General features: G+C 42.4%; 1 protein-coding gene across 1 annotated transcript; it reads left to right on the top strand.

Annotated features, from left to right (window-relative positions):
• The first annotated feature begins 202 nt into the window (after positions 1-202).
• On the top strand, positions 203-22,920 carry RNF10 (ring finger protein 10). Its single transcript, XM_081122682.1, has 17 exons — positions 203-828; positions 8,978-9,174; positions 11,620-11,819; positions 12,725-12,815; positions 13,748-13,932; positions 14,012-14,148; positions 15,429-15,589; positions 16,521-16,646; positions 16,898-17,177; positions 17,393-17,526; positions 18,888-19,005; positions 19,243-19,344; positions 19,847-20,002; positions 21,055-21,155; positions 21,431-21,488; positions 21,585-21,743; positions 22,354-22,920. The coding sequence occupies exons 1-17, from the start codon at positions 672-674 to the stop codon at positions 22,428-22,430; spliced, it is 2,439 nt and encodes an 812-aa protein (XP_080978808.1). The 5' UTR covers positions 203-671; the 3' UTR covers positions 22,431-22,920.
• Positions 22,921-23,149: the final 229 nt, after the last annotated feature.

The following is a 23,149-nucleotide window of genomic DNA, read 5'->3' as shown; positions in this document are numbered from 1 at the left end:
TATTAATCGTAGTGTATATTATTATTATACAGTACATTATTACCGTGCTAATACTAAAACCTGGACTACAAGTCCCATCATCCTATATGCCCTCACACAATGGCGGGGGGGGGGGGGAAATCACTGGACCCGGATGAATATAGAAAACCACATTTCCCAGAGTGCTTCACGTCCACATCGCCTCTATATATATAGTCCATCCGGGTTCTTCGAGATGCTGTTTGGCGACTCGTCGCCATTCCAGGAGCAGCTCGGCCTCGGCCCAGAGGCGAGTGTCGGTCGCTGTGTCGGAGACACCCGTCCCCGGCACCAAGACAGCCAGCCCTCTCCCCTGCCCCGCGGCGGGAGAGCGTATCCGGCCGGCCGGCGGGGCTCGCGCACCCCCCCTCGCCTCCCTTTTCCCCGCAGCCTCCGCCCCGCCAGGCCCGGCCCGGACCTCCGAGCCCCGGCCTCCTCCTCCGTCTCGGTCACTGCCGCCACCGGGCTCGACAGCCCCGCCCGCCGCTTCTCTTCCCAATTTGAGAAGCCGAGTAAGGAAACAAGGAAAAATGTCGCCATGAAGGCCGAGAACCGCTGCCGCCGCCGACCCCCGCCGGCCCCGAACGCCATGAGCCTGGGTCCCTGCCGCGCCCGTTCCGCTCCGACCGCCGCCGCCGCCGAGGCCCCCGTTGATGCCGCAGAGCTCCCCCAGCGCCGCCGCCACCGCCTCCGACATGGACAAGAACAGCGGCCCCAGCAGCTCCTCCGCCTCTTCGGGCAACAGCAAAGGGCAACAGCCGCCTCGCTCCGCCTCTGCGGGGCCGGCCGGCGAGTCTAAACCCAAGAGCGGTAAGCGCGGGCCACCATGGAGGTGGGCGCGGGGCGGATCCTCGCTCTCTCGTCTCCAGGGTCGCACCCAGGGACAGCTCCGCTGTCTACTGTGGTTCCTGTATTTCCCCCCTTTTCCATGGTTCCCATTGCTTACACTTAACTCTTCATGAGCCCTGAACTGCGTGGTTTACGTGAATTCTTGCTTTAATACTCAGAACAGTTCGTGAAGTAGGTGCTATTCTTATTCCCATTTTGCAGGTGAGGAAACTGAGGTTCAGAAAAGCTAAGGTCGCCGGGCTAGTATGTGCCTCGAAGCAGGCCTTAATACCTAGTTGTCTGACTCATCAGTTCACACTCTTAAAAACACAAAGTTGTCTTACCCTTCAGTGTTGAATTAGCTTTGGATAGTGTTCAAGTTTAAACGGGAGGGTGGGGCCCAAAGACTTTTCAAACCCGAATCTTATATTTAATAACCTGGCTCCAGAGCCATCCCTCTCTCTTGAAGAGAACTCGTCCTTGAAAGGCTTTGTTCAGTGTGGATTCAATCTTTTTAGGTTTGCCAGACCTTGAGCAAGTGTCTGACATTCCTTACCTGTAAAGGTGGAAATAATGAGAATTAAATTAACTTAGAAAACAAATGAAGTAAGTACCTGACACCTATAATGCAGCAAATACACATCATGTCTATTTCCCTGTGTTAGGCTCCAGTTTTGCCATTTTACATGGAAGATTTTGTCATTCTGTAGTCATGCTTCTCAATATTAAATTATAACCATGATGATGATAATTGCTACCATTCATTGAGGGTTTACCATGTGCCAGGTACTGGGCTAGGCTTTACCTCTGTTATGGATACTCCAGTCACTAACGTGTCCAACAAGGTGGAATTTTCATCTAAAGAAGAAAAAAGTTGAGAGGCCCAAGTTAGAAGTTGGTGGTTCTGGGGTTGTAATCTCAGTTCTTTTGTATTGCGATTATATTAGCAGTGGTAGGAAGATGTGTTCAGTGGGAAAATGTGTCAGAGAGGGAAACATTTTGAGTTCAGTTGTTTAAAACTTTTTAAGATTAAAAAACTGTAAGGCGGACTTGAAAAGAAAAAACAACTATAAGGCTGACTTGGGTTCTGAGTTTACCTGCTGGATATAGCAAACTTGTTTACCTGGGGTGCTGAGGACTTATAGAGACTGCTTAGGGAACTCAGGTGGAGACCAGTTGTTGAGATAATAAATGAATGCTTTAAATATCTAACCAGGGATTAGTGTGGTAGACTCTAAGGCCACGTCAGGCAGTATTACGTAGACTAATTTTAGGGTTTTGTACATATATAGGTTTATCACAGATCCCTTTAGAGATAGAGGGTAGCCAGTCCTTCTGGCCATTGTTGGAACTGGTTTAGAGTGGTCTGAATATTTCTCAGTTTAGGTGATAAATTTACTTTTGCATACTATTCCCAGATGTAAAGTTAAAGATTTTGGTTCTCCAGCTGTCTGAATTCTCAACTGATTTTTCTGAAGCTCTTCTTCAAGCCATGAGTCAGCAGCAATAAATGCCTTAACATTTATTCTTTAGTGAGCAGTAGGTGAAAGTTTGTAACAACTCAAACAGAACAACAGCAAAACTAAGGTATTTAAGGCATTTTACTCATATTGCCCCTGACTTTGAATGTGTTGATTAGTAGAACTAACTCCTGTTACTCCACAGGGTGATACAGAATTCTGTTGTTGTGTGACCAAAGCAAATATTTGTCAGTGTTAACATTTCAAACAGACTTGTATAGAATAAATATTAATTGTTGGGCCTATTATTTTTTTTATAATCCTCACTTGATATTTTTTCCATTGCTTTTTCAGAGAGAGTAGAAGGGCAAGAGAGAGACACATCGATTGGTTGCCTCCCACATGCGATGGAGCCTGCAATCCAGGTACATGCCCTTGGATGGAATTGAACCCAGGACTCTTCGGTCCATGGGAACCCCTGAGCCAAACTGGTTAGGGCTTGTTCACCTTAATCGAAAGCTTCTGAGGAATAAAAGAACACTGCATGCAGGAGGCAACCAATCGATGTGTCTCTCTCACATCAATGTTTCTCCACCTCCCCACCGTCTAAAAAAAAAAAAAAATCAATGGAAAAATCCTTAAGTAAGGATTAACAACAACAAAACCAACATCTCATGTAAAGGACTTTTTCCTAGGTTATATGAAATACACAAGTGTGCCCTCTGATATCATTGGTTTTTGTTTAATGTGTTTGTTAGAAAGCTTGACAATAGTTGCCATTACCAGTGCCTGCCTTTCTGACTACTGCTTAGCAAAAAGGAAGGTTTGTAGCTGAATACAGAGTTCTTCATCCGTAGCCCATTGCTTTGCATTTAGGAACAAATTCAGAGGTAGAGTAGAAAGAGATTAAAAATGGCTTAGGAAATTGGGTTTTGGCTAATTTTTAAGGTTGAAGTGAATGGTAGCATATGCTGCCTTCAGAACATTAAGCTAAGACCAGCGCTGCCACAACAGAGCATTCAGGACCTTTTCTACAGTGACTTCTAGATGGTTGCTATGACAAAAGGGTAGACTCAGATTCAGCATAATTACATAAAAAGGTTTTCCAAAAGCTGGCTCAACTTTTTTTTTTTTTTAATATATCTTTATTAATTTCCGAGAGAGGAAGGGTGAGGGAGAGAGAGCGATAGAAACATCAATGATGAGAGTCATTGATTGGCTGCCTCCTGCATGCCCCCTACTGGGGATCAAACCTGAAACCCTGGGCATGTGCCCTGACTAGGAATCGAATCTCGATCTCCTGGATCATAGGTCGACGCTCAGCTCTGAGCTACGCCAGCCGGGCTGACAATTTTGATGCACTTGATTCTGTTGGAAATTGTTGAAAGGACCTCTTGAGTCTCAGAGTACTGAGTTGAAGAACAGGAAGGGTAAGTTCAAAGGACATAACTTGCCTTTCTTTTTGTCAAAGCAACAAGAACAAGAGTTTTATTTTTTTTAAGAGTTTTTCAATTTCTAAATATTTCCTTTTCCTCCCTCATGTGAAGAAAAAAAACTCTGGTTTCTATTCTCCAAAACATGTGTATTATAAATGGTCATTTGCTTCCTAGTTACATGATTAATATACCTGAATCTTTGTTCCTGCGGCTGGCTTAAGTTTGCTCTTCATGCACACAGGAAAATAGGTAAATTTGGCTACTGGGATTTATTTGATCTTTCCTGTCCCAGTGGCATAACACAGTTTCTTTGTGTTGGCTAATTGCTTCAAACATTTTACATAACATTCTCTTTCTTGGATATATTCCTATAGCTTTGTTCTGGTAGGGTTAAGATGCAGTTCTAAGAATGTTTAACAGTGAATACCCCAGGAATCCCAGAGTTTTGTGGAAAGTCATTTAGAAAAAGCAAAGAAAATAAAAAGAGGCAGAGAGGCTAGGCAGTTTATGGGCAAACAATGGACCTTAGCCCGGAACCAGGCTCTTGCCCCATCTCCCTGGGACGGGAGTGATACTGCCGTGGAGGTTAAGGGAAGGTCAGGTATTATGAAGCATTTATTTTGAGGTTGGTGATATGAAACACTGCCCTGCACTCGTCTTATTCTGGTAACAGAAGCCAGGTTACTAGTAGTAATCTGGTTTGAAGAATGCCTCTGAGTTGTAAATGGACCTGGAGGTTTCGATGGGTTTGAAAATTGAGTGACTTGAAGCCTTCAATCAAAACCACTTAGATAAGTTATAAGAATTTCTGGGTCTCTTGGCTGGAGTGCTTGGTTTATATGACTTCATTGGAAGTCTAGCGGGTGCTCTTGACTGGAATGATTTAGATTTATCCATAATAAGCATTCAAATAATAATAATAGTGGCTGTGTGCCAAGCACTGTGGTAGGCATTTCAAGGAAGTTTTCTCTTAATCCTCATGACCCTGTGAGGAGGGACGGTAGATGATTAGCCCTATTTTACAGACAAGAAAACCAAAGCTTAGAGGGTTTAGAGTGATTTGTCCAAGTGAATTCTTAAGGAGTCCTAGGCAATATTTACAAATACACTTTGTATAAATTCACTTAGCAAGCCAGTAACTTACTGGCACATACATTGTTCCTGATACCACCTCTCTTCCTTTCATTCAGAATTAGTAATTTCAGCTGAATTCTATTTGTTGTCAGTTGATTCTGTAGTGAGGCCACATATTGTCCCTCCAGAGGTGCTTGCCAACCACTCTGGATGATGGGGTAAGCAACTTGCTTGTGTTTACAGCATGAATCAGCAGCAGAAACTTCCTGGCTGATATAACCTCTAGGCTGTGCCACCTGTTAGCACTAGAGCTAGAAATGTTGATGATGCCACATTATTAACGGAAAACTTATGGCATTTAATTTAGTAATGGGGGAAGGAGACTGAGATATACTTACTGTTATTTGGTAGACAACTTTCTTTTAGGGAAATGTGGAATAACTGAGACATTGGATTAAGTTCTCAGGTCTCTTGTTGATTCTGGGATCCTGATTTCTGGATTTGAGTCATTTAACTACTGGTCTTGTCCCTTTTGGAATATGTCTTGACAGTAGTTCTTGTCAGTTAGTTATTCTCAGCTCTGACGGCATTAGAATCTCCTGAGAACCTTTTTTAAAAAATAGGGATGTGTAGGGCCCTTCCCTAGTGGATCTTTTGGCCTTGCTTGGGCCCTTGGGCCCTGACAGCCATAGCTTCAAAAGTCTCTGCAGGTGATTCTCTTGTGCAGTCAGGATTTAGTACCATCACTTTGAAATTTAAAATTTTCAACAGAGAATATGTTTCTCCCCAGGTACTTACCTTGACTTTTTTGTCTGCTTTCCAAAATTTAAATCAGATCATTTAATTGCTATCTCCTGTGAGAGAAAGGAGGACAACTTTTACCCCTAACTTATTTACATGTACATCCTGGCAAGTTGTCTGTAAAACATTTAAAAAAAAGTACTCTGAATTTTATCTCTGGGTCCCAGACGTGACTGTACCTTCAATCTTTAGCTGCCTGTTGCCTGGGAGTAGAGATAAGAGCCAACCTCTCACTTTAGATGTCTGACTTCATACCTTTAGGTAAGTGGGAGACAAATGAGGGAGTTGATTTTAGCAACTAAAATCGTAAATCCATATGTGGTCAGTTGTTGTAATCTGTTTTAGAAAGAGCACTTCTCTGTCTTGCAGAGAACAGTTCTGTAAGCATTATGAAACTATTTCCTTGCCAGTGTGGTAATAAATGACTTAAATGAAAACAACCCTCCTGCTGAGTTCCAGCTTACTTTGTGAGCCCTCCAAGTGTAGAATCTGGCTTTACCTAAACCTGTGCAAACTATTAGGTGCTTTTCTTGAAAGCATCAGGGTCAAATGTAGGGTCATCTGAAATAGTCTTGGGTAATGAGGAGGTTTGAGGAATATGTGTTTTCTGTATGTGCCTCTTTTGTTCATAAGACCTCATTTGTTCTCATGGTAAAGTTAGCTGGGGTTTTTTATCCCTCTGAATTTTCTGTGTATTTGCAGTCTTACTATAAATGAATTCCATGGGTTAAAGGCAAGGCAAAATTTGTATGAGATCTGAACCCTCACTTTCTAATTGTTACCGCTGATGCCATGTTTGTCAATAACTGATGCAAACTGAAGAAGTTGGTAAAATTCTACTTCAACAGTTCTAACTTCAGCCCTTGTCAGGTGGCTCAGTTGGTTAGAGCATCATCCCAATATGCCAAGGTTGCAGGTTCGATCCCCCAGTCAGGGCACGTACAAGAATCAACCAGTGAATGCATGAATTCTAACTTAAGAATAAAGTTGGTTCACTTTCCCTAACCTAGCCTGGCAGTGTTTCTGTGACCATCTGTTTTCTGTTTGCATTGCAGCCACCTCACATGACTATTAGCTTGTCTCCTAAGTTGTATTTTGGTTAAGTTTGGAGAGGATGGCATACCCTTCATTTATTCCATGTCATTGACAGAGTGTAAGGTGATTGCTGTCAAAATTTGGAGTGTGGTTTATCGGCTGACGTTTCCTTTTCTCTGAAGATGTACTTCACCTTTGATTTATTTAGTCTGCTGTAAAATAAGTTGATCATCTTACTTGTCTAGAAATAATTTTTTTCTAGGTTTTAATAGTTTTCAAAATTACCCACATAATAAGTATACAGAACGATAATTCTGTATACTGAAGTCAGACTCTTAGAGGGTAAGGCCTGAGCATAGGAATCCCTTAAAAACTCATCTGGATGATTCCTACCAACTGGTAAAAGTAGATAGTTCCATTTTCTGAAGGTAACTCATTAAAAGCCTGCTGTGTTGCTTTTCCAGACATATTTCTGTTAACTAGGTATCTTTAACATAAACAAGATTAAAATACATATTTTGGGGGGGAAAACTTGATAGTTTCTGAGGCTTATGTAGGATCCTCTTGAAATTGTAAACCACCACTCCCTTCTAGTTTGAGGGTAAGTCTAATGGATTTCTACATTAAAAGTCCCTTGACTCCCATTCTAAGTTTTTGCTTTTAAAGCCATTAAATTAATGTACAGAGTTGATTTGGTCAGATTTCTCTGTTGAAATAACATGGAGTGAGCAAAAGGACAAGAATGTTAATTAATTAGTCTCGTTTTGTCCAAAGACTGTTTTGCAGACCTCTAGTTATTTAGTTGTGAATCGTTCTCCAGATAGGTTTTATTGTGCTTTTTTAAAAAAAAAAAAAAAGCTGGTAAACTTTGGCACATGTTAAAATGTCTGGTGAGGGTTCTTTGTTCAATTTGGGACAAAATAATCTATGCAGTTCAGCTCCCCAGTAGGAAAATAGTGGGGCAAAGAACACAAACAGGCTTTTTACACAAAATACAAATGGTCAACAGACTGAAAAAATGTTTGCTGCTAAGCACCAGAGAAATTCAAATTTAAAACAAGAAGTTATTTTGACCATTCAGTTTAACAAAGTTTGTTCAACTCAGTATTATAAAGAATATAGTGAATTAGACATTCTTATAGTGTCGTTAGAAGGTAAGTAAATTGGTATAATGGTTCTAGAGAGCAGCGTGTGGGTGTGTAAAAGTTTTAATGATTACACTTGATCTGCTCATTCCACTTTGAGAGTTTTGCATAATCATACAGGCCTCTGTTTAAAGTGGCTTCCAATACTATATTAAACTAGCTAAACATGAGAAGCCACCTAAATGTACAGCAACAAGGGGTTGGTTATATTATTCTATAAGTAAATGGTAGACAATAGTGTAGCCATTAATCATGCTTTTGAAGAGTAGGATGCATGAATGAACATGGTCATGGAGTAGTAATAGGTAGAAGACAGCATATCTTGTGTACCTTTTATTTTGTGGAAGGTGTGTGTGCGGCACGTGGATGAAATGGCGAGTAAAAGGAAATTAAACACTTTATAGGTTGGTATTCTGTGAGTACTGGCAGATGTAAATTATTATTCTGGATTTCAAAATTGAACATATATTCTTACAACTGGAGAAAAAAAAGCTAAAAATATTTTTAAAAGAGTATAGCTCATGCTGATCTAATATGCTCTTAGATCTCAATTTCTCTTGTCAATTTAATAGCTTTTCAGTTTGACCTCTAGAACATCTATAAATATTGTCTTGTTTCTATGCCTCTTGAATATATCTGCTAGGGTGTAGGCCAAGCTGTTACAGTATAGAATCTAGCAATGTAGTAATTTAAGGAGAAAGTATCTTCTATTCTGCCTCCAGATAAAGTGTTTTTCTCTAATAGAGATAGGCTCTTCCTTTTCCTATGAGTTTGTCTGAATGGACTTTTACAAGAGCAGTTCTGTAAAACAGAAAGGTGTGAACTGAGGCTCTGTGTGGTTTGATCTATATAGTATTCATTCTGAGGGAGGGATCCTTTAAGTTTCATCATTAAAACCAAAAACCAAAACCCACCCTACTATGTGATGTCTTGCCCAAGGACTAATGCTCTGGCCCAAACCCAGAATTCTTGGAGGTCGTGGAAGAGCCCGTTTAACTTTTTTTCTTTTTTTCGTTTTTTAAGAGTTTATTAGTGAAGCAGTGAGACAAACTGGCTTCTCCACAGACAGAGCAGTCCCCATTTATCCTTGTTTAAACACAATTTTGTTGGGAGGTGGTGAGCAATTGGCCAAGTATATATATTATTTCTCAACTAATTCTTTTGTGTTTCTTGCTTTTAGATGGAAAGAACTCAAGTGGATCCAAACGTTATAATCGCAAACGTGAACCTTACTGCCCCAAAAATGAAAATTTTAGCAACCAGTCCCGTCGCTCCAATTCACAGAAAAGCAAAACTTTTAATAAGATGCCTCCTCAAAGGGGCGGCGGCAGCAGCAAACTCTTTAGCTCTTCTTTTAATGGTGGAAGACGAGATGAGGTAAGGCATTTCAGAAATATTCTTTCTAGAGCATAAGCATGAGGTCTGATTTTTTCCTTTTTCCTCCAGTTTATCAGTAGTTGGGGTGGGGCTGGGGGCAGAGCAAGAGGTGGGCTTATAGATAACCAGAGGAGTCTTGAGTAGTTGAGGATTAACTTGGTTTGGGACTTTGCCTCCTTTCACCCTTGAAGGTTATGAAAATGTCCTTGGAGGATGAAGGTACTGTAATACTGAAATGTGAGAAATTGTAGCAAATTTGGGGCACCTTAGTTTGTTTAGTTGTTTTATTATCACTCTTGAATTATAAATTCTCTTTGGAGTATTCAGGTAATAAAATGACATTAATTAATTAATGACATTTGCCCTATCGTATCTAGCAAAATGTAAAATGCCATATTTTTAGTCACAGGTACTCTGATTTTAGGAGTTTCTTAGATATCCTTTTGTAAGGGCATAAAGACTTCTGTAGAGGGGAATTCGTTGCGGCATTTTTTGTAGTTGCAAAATTTAGGAAACAGTCTAAATGTCATTACCAAGGGACTGGTTAAATAAATTACCCTGCTGTTTGAATGTTCCATGCAATGTAACCGTTATAGAATAGGACAGATTTAATGGACGCACTCATGGGAGAATTCATTCATTCACTAGAAATTTATTCCTTGCCTGCTGTGTGCCACATACCATTTAGGAGTCTGGAATACAACATGGGTGGAACATTGTCTTTCAGGAGCTTATATTCTAGTTTGGGGAGATATTAAATAAACCATTGTGTAACAAGTCTGATGGTAAGTGCTTATTGAATTAAAAAATAAAAGTAGACTGAGGTAAAGGGATAGAGAGGAGCAAGTAATACAGTTTCAGGAGGTGGCTGAAGAAAGCTGCTGAGGAGGCGAGTTTTGATTGGAGTCCTGAATGAGGCAAGGGAGCCTACCTAACAATTCTGGGGAAGAGTATCTTAGTAGAAGGAATAGCAAGTGCAAGGGAACAGAAGTATTACTGCTTTGGGGCGTTGGAGGTAAGGCAAGTAGCTACCATGGATGGGTAAGATTTCAGGAGAAGTACATGGGTTTGAAAGGGAGGGTTGAGTTAAAGAACTTCATGTTGGAAATGTATTTGCATTGAGATTCTTGTTGACTGAGCACAAGCTATTATCTAAGTTTGGAGCATTGAGAGTAGAAAACCTTGTTAGCAATTAGCAGAGCCCTGTGGAAATGAGAATCTAAGGGATGAAAGATAGGGGATGATGGAAGACTTGGGCTTCCCTCGGTGAGTTACATAAACAGTGGAGGGGTGTTGTCTAACTGTATGGTATGTCATTGTATTATAATCATAAAGGTCATATACTATGATTCTATATATTTAGAATTTATGCATAGAATACCTGTGAAATAGAAGGTATCTCTTGCTCGTTTATACTCTTCAGATTCATTCTATGTGCAAGTGTTGCTTACTAATCTCTAAATTTGATTAAGCTGCAAAAGCTTTACATTTGTATTTTCTTTGACCCAGTAAGTCTTACTTCATGTTCAAAAGAAATAATTGTAGGTGCCCATATATTTGTGCACAAAGATCTATCCAGAAGTGTGTTTATTGCAGCATTATTGTGTTTCATGGTGGAAAAGCTACACACAATCTGTGTCTTACACTAGGGGATTATAGTATTCCCTAATAATGTAATGATACATAGCCATTTAAAGTGACTGTATACTAATATTTACGTGGTAAAGTGCTTATAATACTAAATGGGTGAGTGGGATTAGAAAATAAACTAGCTGACTTATAGCAGGTATCTCTACCACTTCAATTTGGGAATATTAAGAGGACTGAAAAAAACCCCAAATGATTTCTTCCATCTTTGTGTACAGTGATATTTCTCATGTTGTTTCTTGCCCCTTTCTAAACTGTTTCTGAGTCTGCTGATTGGGTTTATTTCTGGACACAGTCTGCCTACATGTTCTTATTCTGTCAGTTTTAATTAACCATGAATAGCAGTGTGTGTCTTAGATAGGAGGTCTCTGGCAGGATCCTGAAGCCTATGGCAATTAGAGGCTGCCTGCCTGCTGCCTCCAGAGTATAGTTCTGTAGACTTGCTTTTGCCAGAAACAAACCAGAGAACAGGTAGCTAACGAGTGAAGGTGTAGGAGTCCTATGGGACTGTCGAAAAATCGATTAATCCAGTAAGTAAATCTTTGTGCTTCAAGATAGCTGGAGGAGTTTAATGGTTAATTGCCGCTTAGCAGGGCAGTAAACAGTTTAAGTAATTGTATGTTAAAGGCTCCCCCCTCTTCTAGATCTTGGGTAGACTTTTGCATTACCGCCTCCTAGAAAGATTGTATACTTTAAGCCTATGTTTTGTTTAAGTCATAGAAGGAGGAGTTCTGCTGGTTTCTGCTGTAAATCAGTGTCGTCTTAATGGAAATACTCTGATTCATTTTCATTCTCTAGGTAGCAGAGGCTCAACGGGCAGAGTTTAGCCCTGCCCAGTTCTCTGGTCCAAAGAAGATCAACCTGAACCACTTGTTGAATTTCACTTTTGAACCCCGTGGCCAGACAGGTCACTTTGAAGGCAATGGACATGGCAGCTGGGGACGAAGGAACAAGTGGGGGCATAAGCCTTTTAACAAGGAGCTCTTTTTACAGGCCAAGTGAGTATGGCTACACTTAGGAGGATAGTGAAATTAAGCCCCTGGGCAGTTGTGCTGAGAAGAAACTTCTTTTAAACTGTGAGAGAGAGGCAGAAAGGGAGTTGATCTGGTTCTTTTTTTTTCTTTCTCTCCTCTTTTTCTTCTGGCTGGTGTTGAAAACCCATTTTCCAAGTGAATGTTCTTGGCGCTTAAAAGTAAATAAATGAATAAATAAATACTAAAATTAAATAATGCTTTAGTATCATGATGAGGTTGTAAAAATGTTTGCTTTGGAATTGAACCCAGATTCGAATCTTGTTTTGGTCTTTGATCTTGGGTAATTTACCTAACCACAGAGATTCAGCTTCTCTGTAAAGCAGCAAAGATTACTTAAGGGAAAAGTGAATGACAAGTTGGAGTGCTTGGCATACATTTGCTCAAATAGTGATTCCCTTTCTCCTTTTGTGTGGTGTTAGTTATAATGTAAGATTTAACCTTGGATTTAGACTGAAGTAACCATTTAGTACTTTATATAAACTGGTACTCAAATAATTGAGTGAGAACAGCCTTTTCTGCTGCCTTGAAGATTAGCTACGTTCCAGGATTTCCAAGGGGTGAGGGAGCAAGTCTGGCTTCCTGCTGGTTGATAGAGCCACAGTATGGGTTAGTTTTAGTTCAAGGGAGGCTAATAGGCAGCTTGGCTGGGCTTGGAAGCAGAAAAAGCAGAGTTCATGGATTTAGACTCCTACCTGCTGAGTCTTTGGATTCCCTCCAGAGCCAGGGCTCAGAACTGAGTTCAGTGCCTCACAAACCATGGCTGCTAATGGCCTTCACTTGATTTCTAAGTGAAGAGATGAATTTCTGCTGAGAGCTTGTTGGTGGATTCTGACTGTCTGCCTTTTCCTTGTCTTTCTCCCTATTTTCAGCTGCCAATTTGTGGTGTCTGATGACCAAGACTACACAGTTCATTTTGCTGATCCTGATACCTTAGTCAATTGGGACTTTGTGGAACAAGTGGTGAGTAGCTCAGCTAAGCTTTTAAGCTGTTAGTGGGAGAGAGAACTAAAGAAAGGAACCGGGACTGTGGTGACACAGCAGCTGTTGGCTGGGTTCACTGCCAATACCCTTTTCTACATGGCCTTACTGTAGATATTTCCTGGAGATCAGTCTTGTTTCTCCTGGAGTTTATTTTGTGCTCTCTAATTGGCACTGACTTGCAGGACTGGGGAGTTGGAGGGCTCTGAGTTGAAGGTATAAAAGCAGTCCTGTCTACTACGTTCTTTCTCTTGGGAAGAAGTAACCAGGGGAATACATGAGGGGCTCTGGTTACCCTCCTGACCCAGGGTGGACTCATTACATGGACATAGCTTCATTGGTAGCCTTTTGTAGTAATCAGTATCAAATCAGGCATTAGCCTTGTGGCTGGTGAATGAGCCACACAGATGTACTTCTGTCCAAGCCACTGTTGTATTTGTTTTCCATTGAAATTATGAGCTCTGGGTATCCCTTTGCCACTCCTAGGTTATATGATGTAAAATACCTTTCAGAATGATATGTCCCAAAGCTTGGACTCCCATTACTGTGAAAAGTCATAAAAGCATCTGAGAATTACATGAAGTCTAGACCCTTTTTATGCTTTTATGTGTATATGTGTACATATACATCTTTTTCTGCAAATGGGATCATATATTGATTTCTGTCATTTTTCCCCCCTTTGCTATAGAACACCCAAAATACCTTTATGTAGTTGTTTTATTATATTAAACCATTATAGTTTCCTTAATGATTTGTTTATAAAGTGCTACCATACATATAACTTGCATTGTTAAACACTTTTAGGAAGGTGTGTTGAGTAGAAATGTATGGGGATGGGCGAGGAGCGGCTTTAACTTTGACAATCCCTAGTTAATTCTGAAAGCAGCGTAACTTGTGGTGGCATTTTGTTTCAGCGTATTTGTAGCCATGAAGTGCCATCTTGCCCAATATGTCTATATCCACCTACTGCAGCCAAGATAACCCGTTGTGGACACATCTTCTGCTGGGCATGCATCCTGCATTATCTTTCACTGAGTGAGAAGACCTGGAGTAAATGTCCCATCTGTTACAGTTCTGTGCATAAGAAGGATCTCAAGAGGTGAGATAGAGATATTTACTAGATTAGACCTCAGTTTGCTAACTCCTTGCTCTGCTACAGCTAAATGTCCATGTTACAGTGTTGTTGCCACAGAGTCTCGTCAGTATGTTGTTGGTGATACCATTACGATGCAGCTGATGAAGAGGGAGAAAGGGGTGTTGGTGGCCTTGCCCAAATCCAAATGGATGAATGTCGACCATCCTATTCATCTAGGAGGTGAGTTCAGTTAATTTTGGGGGCAAGTAAACCTGGGTGCACTCCTTAAGGCTAGTGAATATCTTTCTACTATCCGAAATTTAGCCTTTGGGCATGCAATTTCTAGCATTTCCAAATTAGTCATAGGATTACAGTAGGTTAGGGCAGAGTTTGCAGAGAGTAGCTTAACTCTTGGTTTCAGGTTTGGTTCAGTTATATGTATTTTAATTTTTCACTTTACAAAGCTTTGTTGAATAGGATCTGGCACTGTGCCCAGTCTTGGGGATTCCAGTCAGCCATTCTTAGCACCTGTCGTCAAGGAGCCCAGTAGTCTGATAGAAGAGAGAGATTGGTAGACAAGCAATTAGGATATAGAGTGTGTGAAGTGCTTATCAGGAATCCAGTTGGTAACCAGTTGATGCATGGGATGACGCTCAACCAACTGAGCCACACTGGCCAAGGCTGAACATGTGTATAAATTTGAAAGGCCTGGCCGACATAGCTCTGAGGTTGAGCATTGACCTATGATCCAGGAGATCTTGGTTCGATTCTCGGTCAGGGCACATGCCCAGGTTTTGGGCTCGATCCCCAGTAGGGGGCATACAGGAGGCAGCTGATCAGGGACTCTCATCATTGATGTTTCTCTCTCTCTTTCTCTCTCCCTCTCTGCCTCTCCCCCTTCCTCTGAAATCAATAAAAACATTTTAAAAAAAGATTTGAAGGGTATATATACAAATTTGTAAATGGTTTTCTCTGGGTGGGTACTAGGATGGAAAGGGAGAAAAGGGCATTTCAAGGGTTTCTCAAAGATAACATTGTTTTAAACTTTTTAAAAAGTACGGAAAATATGGAGAAAGGAAGTAAAGGCATAAATCATTCATGATCCTTTTACCCAGAGGTGCCCCCAGAAGTTTTACTGTATTCCGGCATTTGTTTTTTCCCCATGTTCTGTCTGCAAAATTCTCTTTAATGAATACACCATCATGTCTTTAACTGTTTCTTTGTTATTGTACTGGTTGGTTATAGGTGTTTTGATATTACGGACAGTGCTATAATCAGTGATCATCAGTTGACTACATTTTTGCCTATATCTTTGGGTTTTTTAGGATAGATTTCTCATATGATAGTGTCAGAGTAATACAACTTACATTTAGGTCATTGTTAAATTATTTTTAGGAAATTATTCTAAATTACTTCCTCTTCACCTTAGAAGAAAAATCTGTGTGTGAAAGTTTCTATTTAGCCACATGGTTGCGAGCTCTGAGTGTTGCATTTTTGTGATCTTGCTGGCTCTCTTGTAGATGAACAGCATAGCCAGTACTCCAAGTTACTGCTGGCCTCTAAGGAGCAGGTGCTGCGCCGGGTTGTCCAGGAAGAGAAGATAGCGCTGGAGCAGCAGCTGGCAGAGGAGAAGCACAGTCCCGAATCCTGCTTTATTGAGGCAGCCATCCAGGAGCTCAAGGTGAGACATGCCCTGGAAACGGGACGGGATGGCGGGCTTAAGTTACTTCAGTCTCACATTTAAGATAATAACCAGGCTGCCCTGACTGGTTTGACTCAGTGGTTAGAGCGTCGGCCTGCGGACTGGGTTTGATTCTGGCCAGGGCCAAGTGCCTTGGTTGTGGGCTCATCCCTGGCCCCAGTGGGGGTGTGTGTGTGGGGGGCAACCAATCGATGTGTGTGTCACATCGATTTTCTCTCTTTCCCGCTCCTGCTCTTTCTGGAAAGCAATGGAAAAAATATCCTCAGGTGAGGATTAAAAAAAAAATCTGGTATTTGAATTCCTGTCTCTCTGATGTCTAAGTCCTTGGGCAGGATCCTGTGGATTTAATTTTTTCTTTCTACAGTGCAGAGCATTTGTTCAAATTCATCTCAGGTAGAAGAAAAGCTACATAAAAGTAGAGCTATCTAGGTTGAGGGTAGGGGTTGGCCAAACCCCACCTGCCTCCTGTGCTGGGCTTTCTCAGCAGTGTTTGTAAAAACTAGTACTGTGTTTTGGATTTCTGTTCAGGAAGCTTTTGTGTTGTGTGTTCATTGTCAGAGATGGATGATTTTAAGTACTTAAACTCTTCCCATTGGGTCTTACTGGCTTTTTAAAAAATTTTTTTATTTATTGATTTTTAGAGAGAGGGGGGGAGAAACATGGACTTGTTGTTCCACTTATTTATGGCATTCATTGGTTACTTCTTGCATGTGCCCTGACCATCGATTGAACCCGCAACCTTGGCTTATCGGGACAACACTCTTAACCAACTGAGCTACTTGGCCAGGCGGGTCTTGTTGCTTTTTAACTTTTGTTCCTATTGAGAGAGGCCATTGAAAGCCCTTGCCCTTCAAGCTTAAGTGTGTTTCTGGAAACTGAGCTTTCTCCTGTCTTCTCTCTGGTGGTCTAGACTCGGGAAGAGGCTCTGTCAGGAGAGGCTGAAAGCAGAGGGGAGGTCACTGGTGTCGTGGCTGCTCTGGAACAACTGGTGCTGATGGCTCCCTTGGCAAAGGAGTCCATATTTCAACCCAGGAAGGTTAGTGTGTCCCTGTTCCAGACTCAATGGCTGCCATTCCTCAAATACTGCTGTTGAGCTGGTAGGCACTGTTTGAAGTGCAGACTTTCTTGGAAGAAGAGGAGACTGAGTACTTGCTGAGTTTTTGTTAGTTCTTTCCCCAGGGGTGTTACATCACTGAATGTGTCAACTAAGGTAAATATCCGGAGAGCTTGGTTTCTGTGCCTACCTTTGCCACGTGTACTTTCTGTTAATAGAATTTGTCTCAACAGGGAGTGCTAGAATATCTGTCTGCTTTTGATGAAGAAACCACCGAAGTGTGTTCTCTGGGCTCTTCTCGTCCTCTTGGTCTCCCTCTGGTAGAGGAAGAGGAAGTAGTATCTGAACCGGAGCCTGACCTGAGGGGTTGTCCAGAGGCCTGTGATGACTCGGAGTTAGCAGATGACAATCTTGGAGAGGGGACCATTTGTACTGAGTCCAGCCAGCAGGAACCCATTGCCGATTCAGGCTTCACACACCCGAGCAGCTCTCCTTGTTACTACTTTTACCAAGGTGAGGGTCCCTGGGGAAAAGGGCTGAGTTGCCACCGAGATGTTTCAGAGAGATGACCTGACTCTGTGAGCAGGAGGAGGTATTGCCACTAGATCCTGGTGCTTAGGTCTCTTGTGCCTTTTGGCTTGGGGAGGGAGAGGCATGCCTAGCTATAAGGAGGGCCCTGTCTTGAGGACTGGCCAAGACAGTTGTGTGATAGAGCCACTTGTCTTCAGCGGAGGATGGGCAGTACATGTTCCTGCATCCTGTGAACGTGCGCTGCCTCGTGCGGGAGTATGGCAGCCTGGAGCAGAGCCCTGAGAAGATCTCAGCGACGGTGGTGGAGATCGCTGGGTATTCCATGTCTGAGGTAAGGCCTTCCTTTAGAGGTGGAGGGTTGGGGAGCGGCATTACCTAATGTATTTTTCTTTTTTAAAAAAATATGTCTTTATTGATTTCAGGGAGAGGAAGAGAGAGAGTCATGCCTCCCGCATGCCCCCTGCTGGGGACGAGCCGGCAAGCCAGGCACGTGCCCTGACCGGGAATCTCGAACTGTGATCTCCTGGTTCATAGGTTGATGCTCAACCACTGAGTAACACTGGCCTGGCAACCTAATGTCTTTGAGGTGGGCCTAGTCAACCCAAGTTCCCAAACCTTCAAGGCCTTTAGTTTTTTTGTATTTTCAAGTCTATTTTTGTCAGTGATGGTGTCCATGAATTTTTAAAAAGTAAAATGGTGCTACCTTTTTTTTTTTTCTATGAGAGAGACATCTATTTGTTATTCCACTTATTTATGCATTCATTGGTTGATTCTTGTATGTGCCCTGACCACGGATCGAACCCTCGACCTTGGTGTATCGGGTTGATGCTCTAACCAACTGAGCTACGTGGCCAGGACAATAGTGCTACCTTTTAAAAGTTAAATGCTGGGTTTTATTAAGTCAGTCACCACTGCTCTCTGCTTCACAGGTTATTGACTGTGGTTTGGGAATATAGATATCTCCCACTTTCATTCAAGTTGAGTTTGTTTTTGTTTCTCCTTATTGCTTGGGAGAAATGTCTAAGAAAATGAGAAGTCCTTAGAGGACTTATTTAAAGTTACATAAGTTTGAAATGCATTTTTGGTTTAGATACTTGTGAATTAATGGCCTGATAACTTACATATGTGAATTTTTGCCCTTTGAGAGTTATCCCTGTATTTTTCTGAAATTTGTTAAAAGTCTAGCCTATGTTTGAATACTATAGACTCTCCATAAAACTTGCAGGAAAAAAAACCAAAATTAAACTTAAATTGATGGGCTTCATTTTTTTTTACTGTTTTAGGCCAAGCTTTGTGCAATAGGGAAATCTGCTTTGTATGTCTGCCCAGTTATCATTAATTCCGTCAGTAGTTCCCAGAGTTTTGACAAGTAACTCTGTTTTTCTTATTCTCTCCCCTCCGTCATGTACCCCAGAAAATCAGAAACAGCCAGCCAGCTTTAGATAATTTATTGCCAGGCTCAGTTTGTTCATTTGCAGCACAAACCAAAAAAACCCGCTTTTGGTTGCTTAGTCTACCTTACTATAGCTTAATTGACCCTTTCTGTTTGGCTTTTCAAAATGGTGATAACTTGAGCATGGCTCTTTGAGCCCAGTGCTGTCTTTGAGTGTGAGGCTTGGGTGCCTGGGATGTGGTCTCTGCCCCTAGAGCAAGGTGAGGTCTCAGCTGAGCACTGGTCCTTTTCCACTGTAGGATGTTCGGCAGCGTCACAGGTACCTCTCTCACTTGCCGCTCACCTGCGAGTTCAGCATCTGTGAACTGGCTCTGCAGCCTCCGGTGGTCTCTAAGGAAACCCTGGAGACATTCTCAGGTAGGAATGGCCGATTTTGCTTCTCTTTATAGTGCAGTTCAGGGATTCCTATGAGCCGACCCCCAGTGCGGGAGGAGTTAAGGAACAGCATCATGAGTCTCAGAGCCTCCTGATACACTCCACCTGCTCATCCAGTCCAGCTGGGGCCACTCATGTGGCCCTAGCTGCTGTCAGCTAGGAGGAGGGAATGGCCCAGTTGTCCTGGGTCTGCCTCCTCATAACCTGACCAACCCACAGATGACATTGAGAAGAGGAAGCGCCAGCGCCAGAAGAAGGCTCGGGAGGAGCGCCGTCGAGAGCGCAGGATCGAGATGGAAGAGAACAAGAAACAGGGCAAGTGTAAGTTCAGGAGCGCTCATCTTGACTAGTGCAAGTCTTGCGTCGCTGTACAGAGGCTCAGTGCCTAAGCCGGGGAGCCGGACTGCTGGGGTTCACACCCTAGCCCTGCCACTTGTTCTTTTCAATCTTTAAGTGTGACTCGTGAGAGTACCTCCTTCATAGGCTTATTTGAGAATTAAATGAGTTAATTTGGGTCAAAGTACATGCATAGCACGTGGTAAGGAGTAAGATTAAATTCATCCTTGGCATAGGGAGTGAAAAACCCTGGTGGGGGAGAGAATTGGAGATCTGTGAATGCTGGGGATAATTGTCCCATGCATTCTTAGGGTGGATCGTTGACCTCACCTTTGTCTCTCTAAGGTGACAGTTATAAATTTGGGTTTTGAAGCTTCTCTCTACATCCTTATGCCCCTGGGGGAGTCATATTGTCTGTCTTCAACTGTTGAAAAAGAGTTGAGGAAATCTGTAAATGGTCCTACCATTCTCATCTTTTCCTTTGCAGACCCAGAAGTCCACATTCCCCTAGAGAACCTACAACAGTTTCCTGCCTTCAATTCCTATACTTCCTCCTCCGATTCTGCTTTGGGTCCCACCAGCACTGAGGGCCATGGGGCTTTCTCCATTTCTCCTCTTAGCAGAAGTCCAGGTTCCCAAGCAGGTAAATAGTTGGGATGTAAAGAATGAAGTTGGCTACCAGCCACAGATCTTAAAGCAAAGCCCTGGTGTGTGAATTTACAATACTGACCTGTTTGGCATGGTGGGGTCTTTAGGTAACTACCTTTATTTCTGAGTTACAACAGAGTCTTGCTATTTGATTCACCTTTCTCACTGGCTACTTTATGCTTTACCTTCTAAAAACCTTGACGCAGCTCATATGACAGGGTAAATACAGATTTTCCCCTGAGACCCTGATGCTTTATTTCTAGTTTCTGCCTTTGAGATACTCCCCTGTATGCTAAAACATGTTTGTACATGTGTTCTTATTGTGGGATTGTTTATAATAAATAGCAGGTGGGGGAAAAAAGAAACAGTCTACAAAGTCTGCTGGTAGGTAAATATATGTTTGATTTCATAGAGAAGGAGAGGGGGAGAGAGAGTTGAAACATCAATGATGAGAGAGTCATCATTGACCGGCTGCCTCCTGCTTGCCCTCTACTGGGGATTGAGCCCACCACCCAGGCACATGCCCTGACCAGGAATCAAACCTAGATCTCCTGGATCCTAGGTCGATGCTCAACCGCTGAGCCACGCCTGGCCAGGCGATATGTGTGTTTTGGATTCTAACTGAATATTTCCAAGTCTTAGACATCTGCTGGCTGGAACATAAAAGCTGACCTGATTAAATTTGATATCTTTTACTTGGAGCTTTTCATCTATATAAAACCAATTCATGACAGTCCAAACCTAGGCCCTGAGAACCAGCAGATGTGGAAAGGTCTTTTCTTACTGTGGAATAGATTCTGCCATACCTTTTAGTGTTTTGTAAACTAAACTTTTCTCTATGTAGTGATCACTGGTATGAATAATAGGCCATGTTCTTGGCTTTTTGAGAACATGGCGGAATTGAAGCTGCATCATGATTTGGTTTTTGAGGTGAGATCGATAATTATCCACACCTGATTCAGAGTTCATCATCTCTTCACTCTTGTTAAAAGGACACTAGCTCTTTGGAACTTGACTCATATAATCAGGTTTCTGGTTCCCTTTCAGACTTTCTGCTGACCCCTGTGTCCCCCACTGCAAGTCAAGGCAGTCCTTCATTCTGTATTGGGAGCCTGGAAGAAGACTCTCCCTTCCCTTCTTTTGCCCAGGTAAATCCTTTGCTTGTGAAGCAGCCCAAGGATATTTAATAAGAACTCTTATTGCCTTTTCTTTCTGGAATTCTCTCTGTTGGATAAAGGAAGGCTCACAGGCTGTTGCACTGATTCTAATAATCACCGAAGGCTTTCTGAAGAGGGAAGCTTATGGATTTAGTCTCAGATAATACTGTACACATACCAGGGAGGGAGGCCAAGAGTAGTTGAAGGAGAATCAGAGTCCCCATTATTTAACAAATCATTAGATTTCTTCTGTCCCACTTTGGCAGATGCTGAGAGTTGGGAAAGCAAAAGCAGATGTGTGGCCCAAAACTGCTCCAAAGAAAGGTGAGGATGGCACTGCTGGGGGTGGGGGTGGGGGGGAGCATGTTTTACCCCTTTCAGAAGGTAAGTCTCTAGAATTTCAACACTGGTATTTTTTAGATGAAAACAGCCTAGTCCCTCCTGCGCCTGTGGACAGTGACGGGGAGAGTGATAACTCAGACCGTGTTCCTGTGCCCAGTTTCCAGAATTCCTTCAGCCAAGCTATCGAAGCTGCCTTCATGAAACTGGACACGCCAGCTACTTCAGATGTCCTCTCTGGTAAAGGCAAAGAACGGGAGTGCTCAGCGCAGGGTTGGCCTTCCTGCCTGGATCTGGTGGCAGATGTTGTTAATCAGTTGGGCACTTTTTCCTGAGCCTTTAGGCTCACCTTTCTGGTGTCAGCTAACACTCCATTTGGTATGTCACATAGGACCTTTTTACCACCTTGGGTTAATTCTCGAGGCCTGGATGTGAAGTTCTAAGGAACTCTTTTTTTCCCCCTCTAGCAGTGGAAAGATTCTGGAATTCTGAGCTGGTGAAGGGTGGCCCATAAATGCAGAAATTGGGTTTGAAGCCTACCACCACTCTGGTATTCTTGATTAGATAAGAGTAACACTAACATTTGTGGTGTGCTTCCTATGTGTCCCTGGTGTTGGGGTGATTTTTTCCTCCTATTAACCATATTAAATGGGTCTAATTCTCATGTTATAGTCAAGGAAACAGGTCTAGGGAGATAAAAGGACTTGTTCAAAGACAAACACCTAGAGTATGCAAGGACTGGCATTCTGATTCCAGAGTCTGCTCTTAGCTGCCATTCTCAGTAATGAAAACTGGCCAGGGGACAAGAGGATGGCATTCTAAGCTAAGCTCTCTTTCTGTTTCCATTTAGAAGACAAAGGAGGAAAGAAAAGAAAAAAACAGAAACAGAAGCTCCTGTTCAGCACCTCAGTTGTCCACACCAAGTGACACTACTGGCCCAGGCTACCATCTCCATCTGGTTTTCTTTTTTCTGTGCTTTTGTTTTGCTGCTGTAATTTTTAAGTTTTTGAGTTTGAACAGATTAGTTCTGGGGGGAGGGGGTTTCCACAACATGAGGGGGAACCAAGATTTTAAATACAGTGTATTTTCCAGCTTCCCGTCTTTACACCAAAATAAAGTATTGACACTCATGAGAGATCTCTTCCTGCCGAGGTTTAGTTTGTTGCCAGGTTAGTCTTTTTGACCCATGTGTAATTAGTTTTTCTCAACCCCAAAGAAGTTTGAGTCCCTTCAACATCCATTGGACAAGCAGCCCAAACCAGAGTGCTCAATAGCACTGCTCTGCTCTAACATGTGTCAGGGCGTCATGGTTTCAGCATACCTATCAGTGAGTCTTTTAAAAATAGCTGAATCATTTCTGTCTGTTCAGTTCTCTTAAAAAGAAACAGAGGGATGGGAATAAAATGGATTTAGCATACCCAGCTTGAATTGCAGTTTTTCGTCTGACAAGGGCCAGGCTGTGGGGCCAGACCGAGGCTGCACTTGCATATGTGATGGAGGGTTTGCCTCTCACACATGGCTGCTGTTTGGCAAGGAAAGCTGTAACGGTCACTAAGGAAGCCTTGGGACCTGCCAACCTTTAATAAGTCAAATTTGTTTCAAGTGACAGTGACCTGAGTTGTAGGAACAGAGGAGTCCAGCACACC

The sequence above is a fragment of the Miniopterus schreibersii genome, assembly GCF_964146895.1.
Source record: "Miniopterus schreibersii genome assembly, chromosome: 20".
Lineage (NCBI taxonomy): Eukaryota > Metazoa > Chordata > Mammalia > Chiroptera > Miniopteridae > Miniopterus > Miniopterus schreibersii.
Note: the sequence above shows the minus strand (reverse complement) of the source record. Positions and strands in the feature narration are given on the sequence as shown.

Excerpts from the sequence above, each read along its gene's own strand:
- RNF10 (XM_081122682.1), top strand. The coding sequence starts at position 672 with ATGCCGCAGAGCTCCCCCAGCGCCGCCGCCACCGCCTCCGACATGGAC. Across the intron at positions 9,175-11,619 it reads ATGGTGGAAGACGAGATGAG|GTAGCAGAGGCTCAACGGGC; the intron begins GTAAGGCATTTC and ends TTCATTCTCTAG. Across the intron at positions 19,006-19,242 it reads AACCCTGGAGACATTCTCAG|ATGACATTGAGAAGAGGAAG; the intron begins GTAGGAATGGCC and ends ACCAACCCACAG.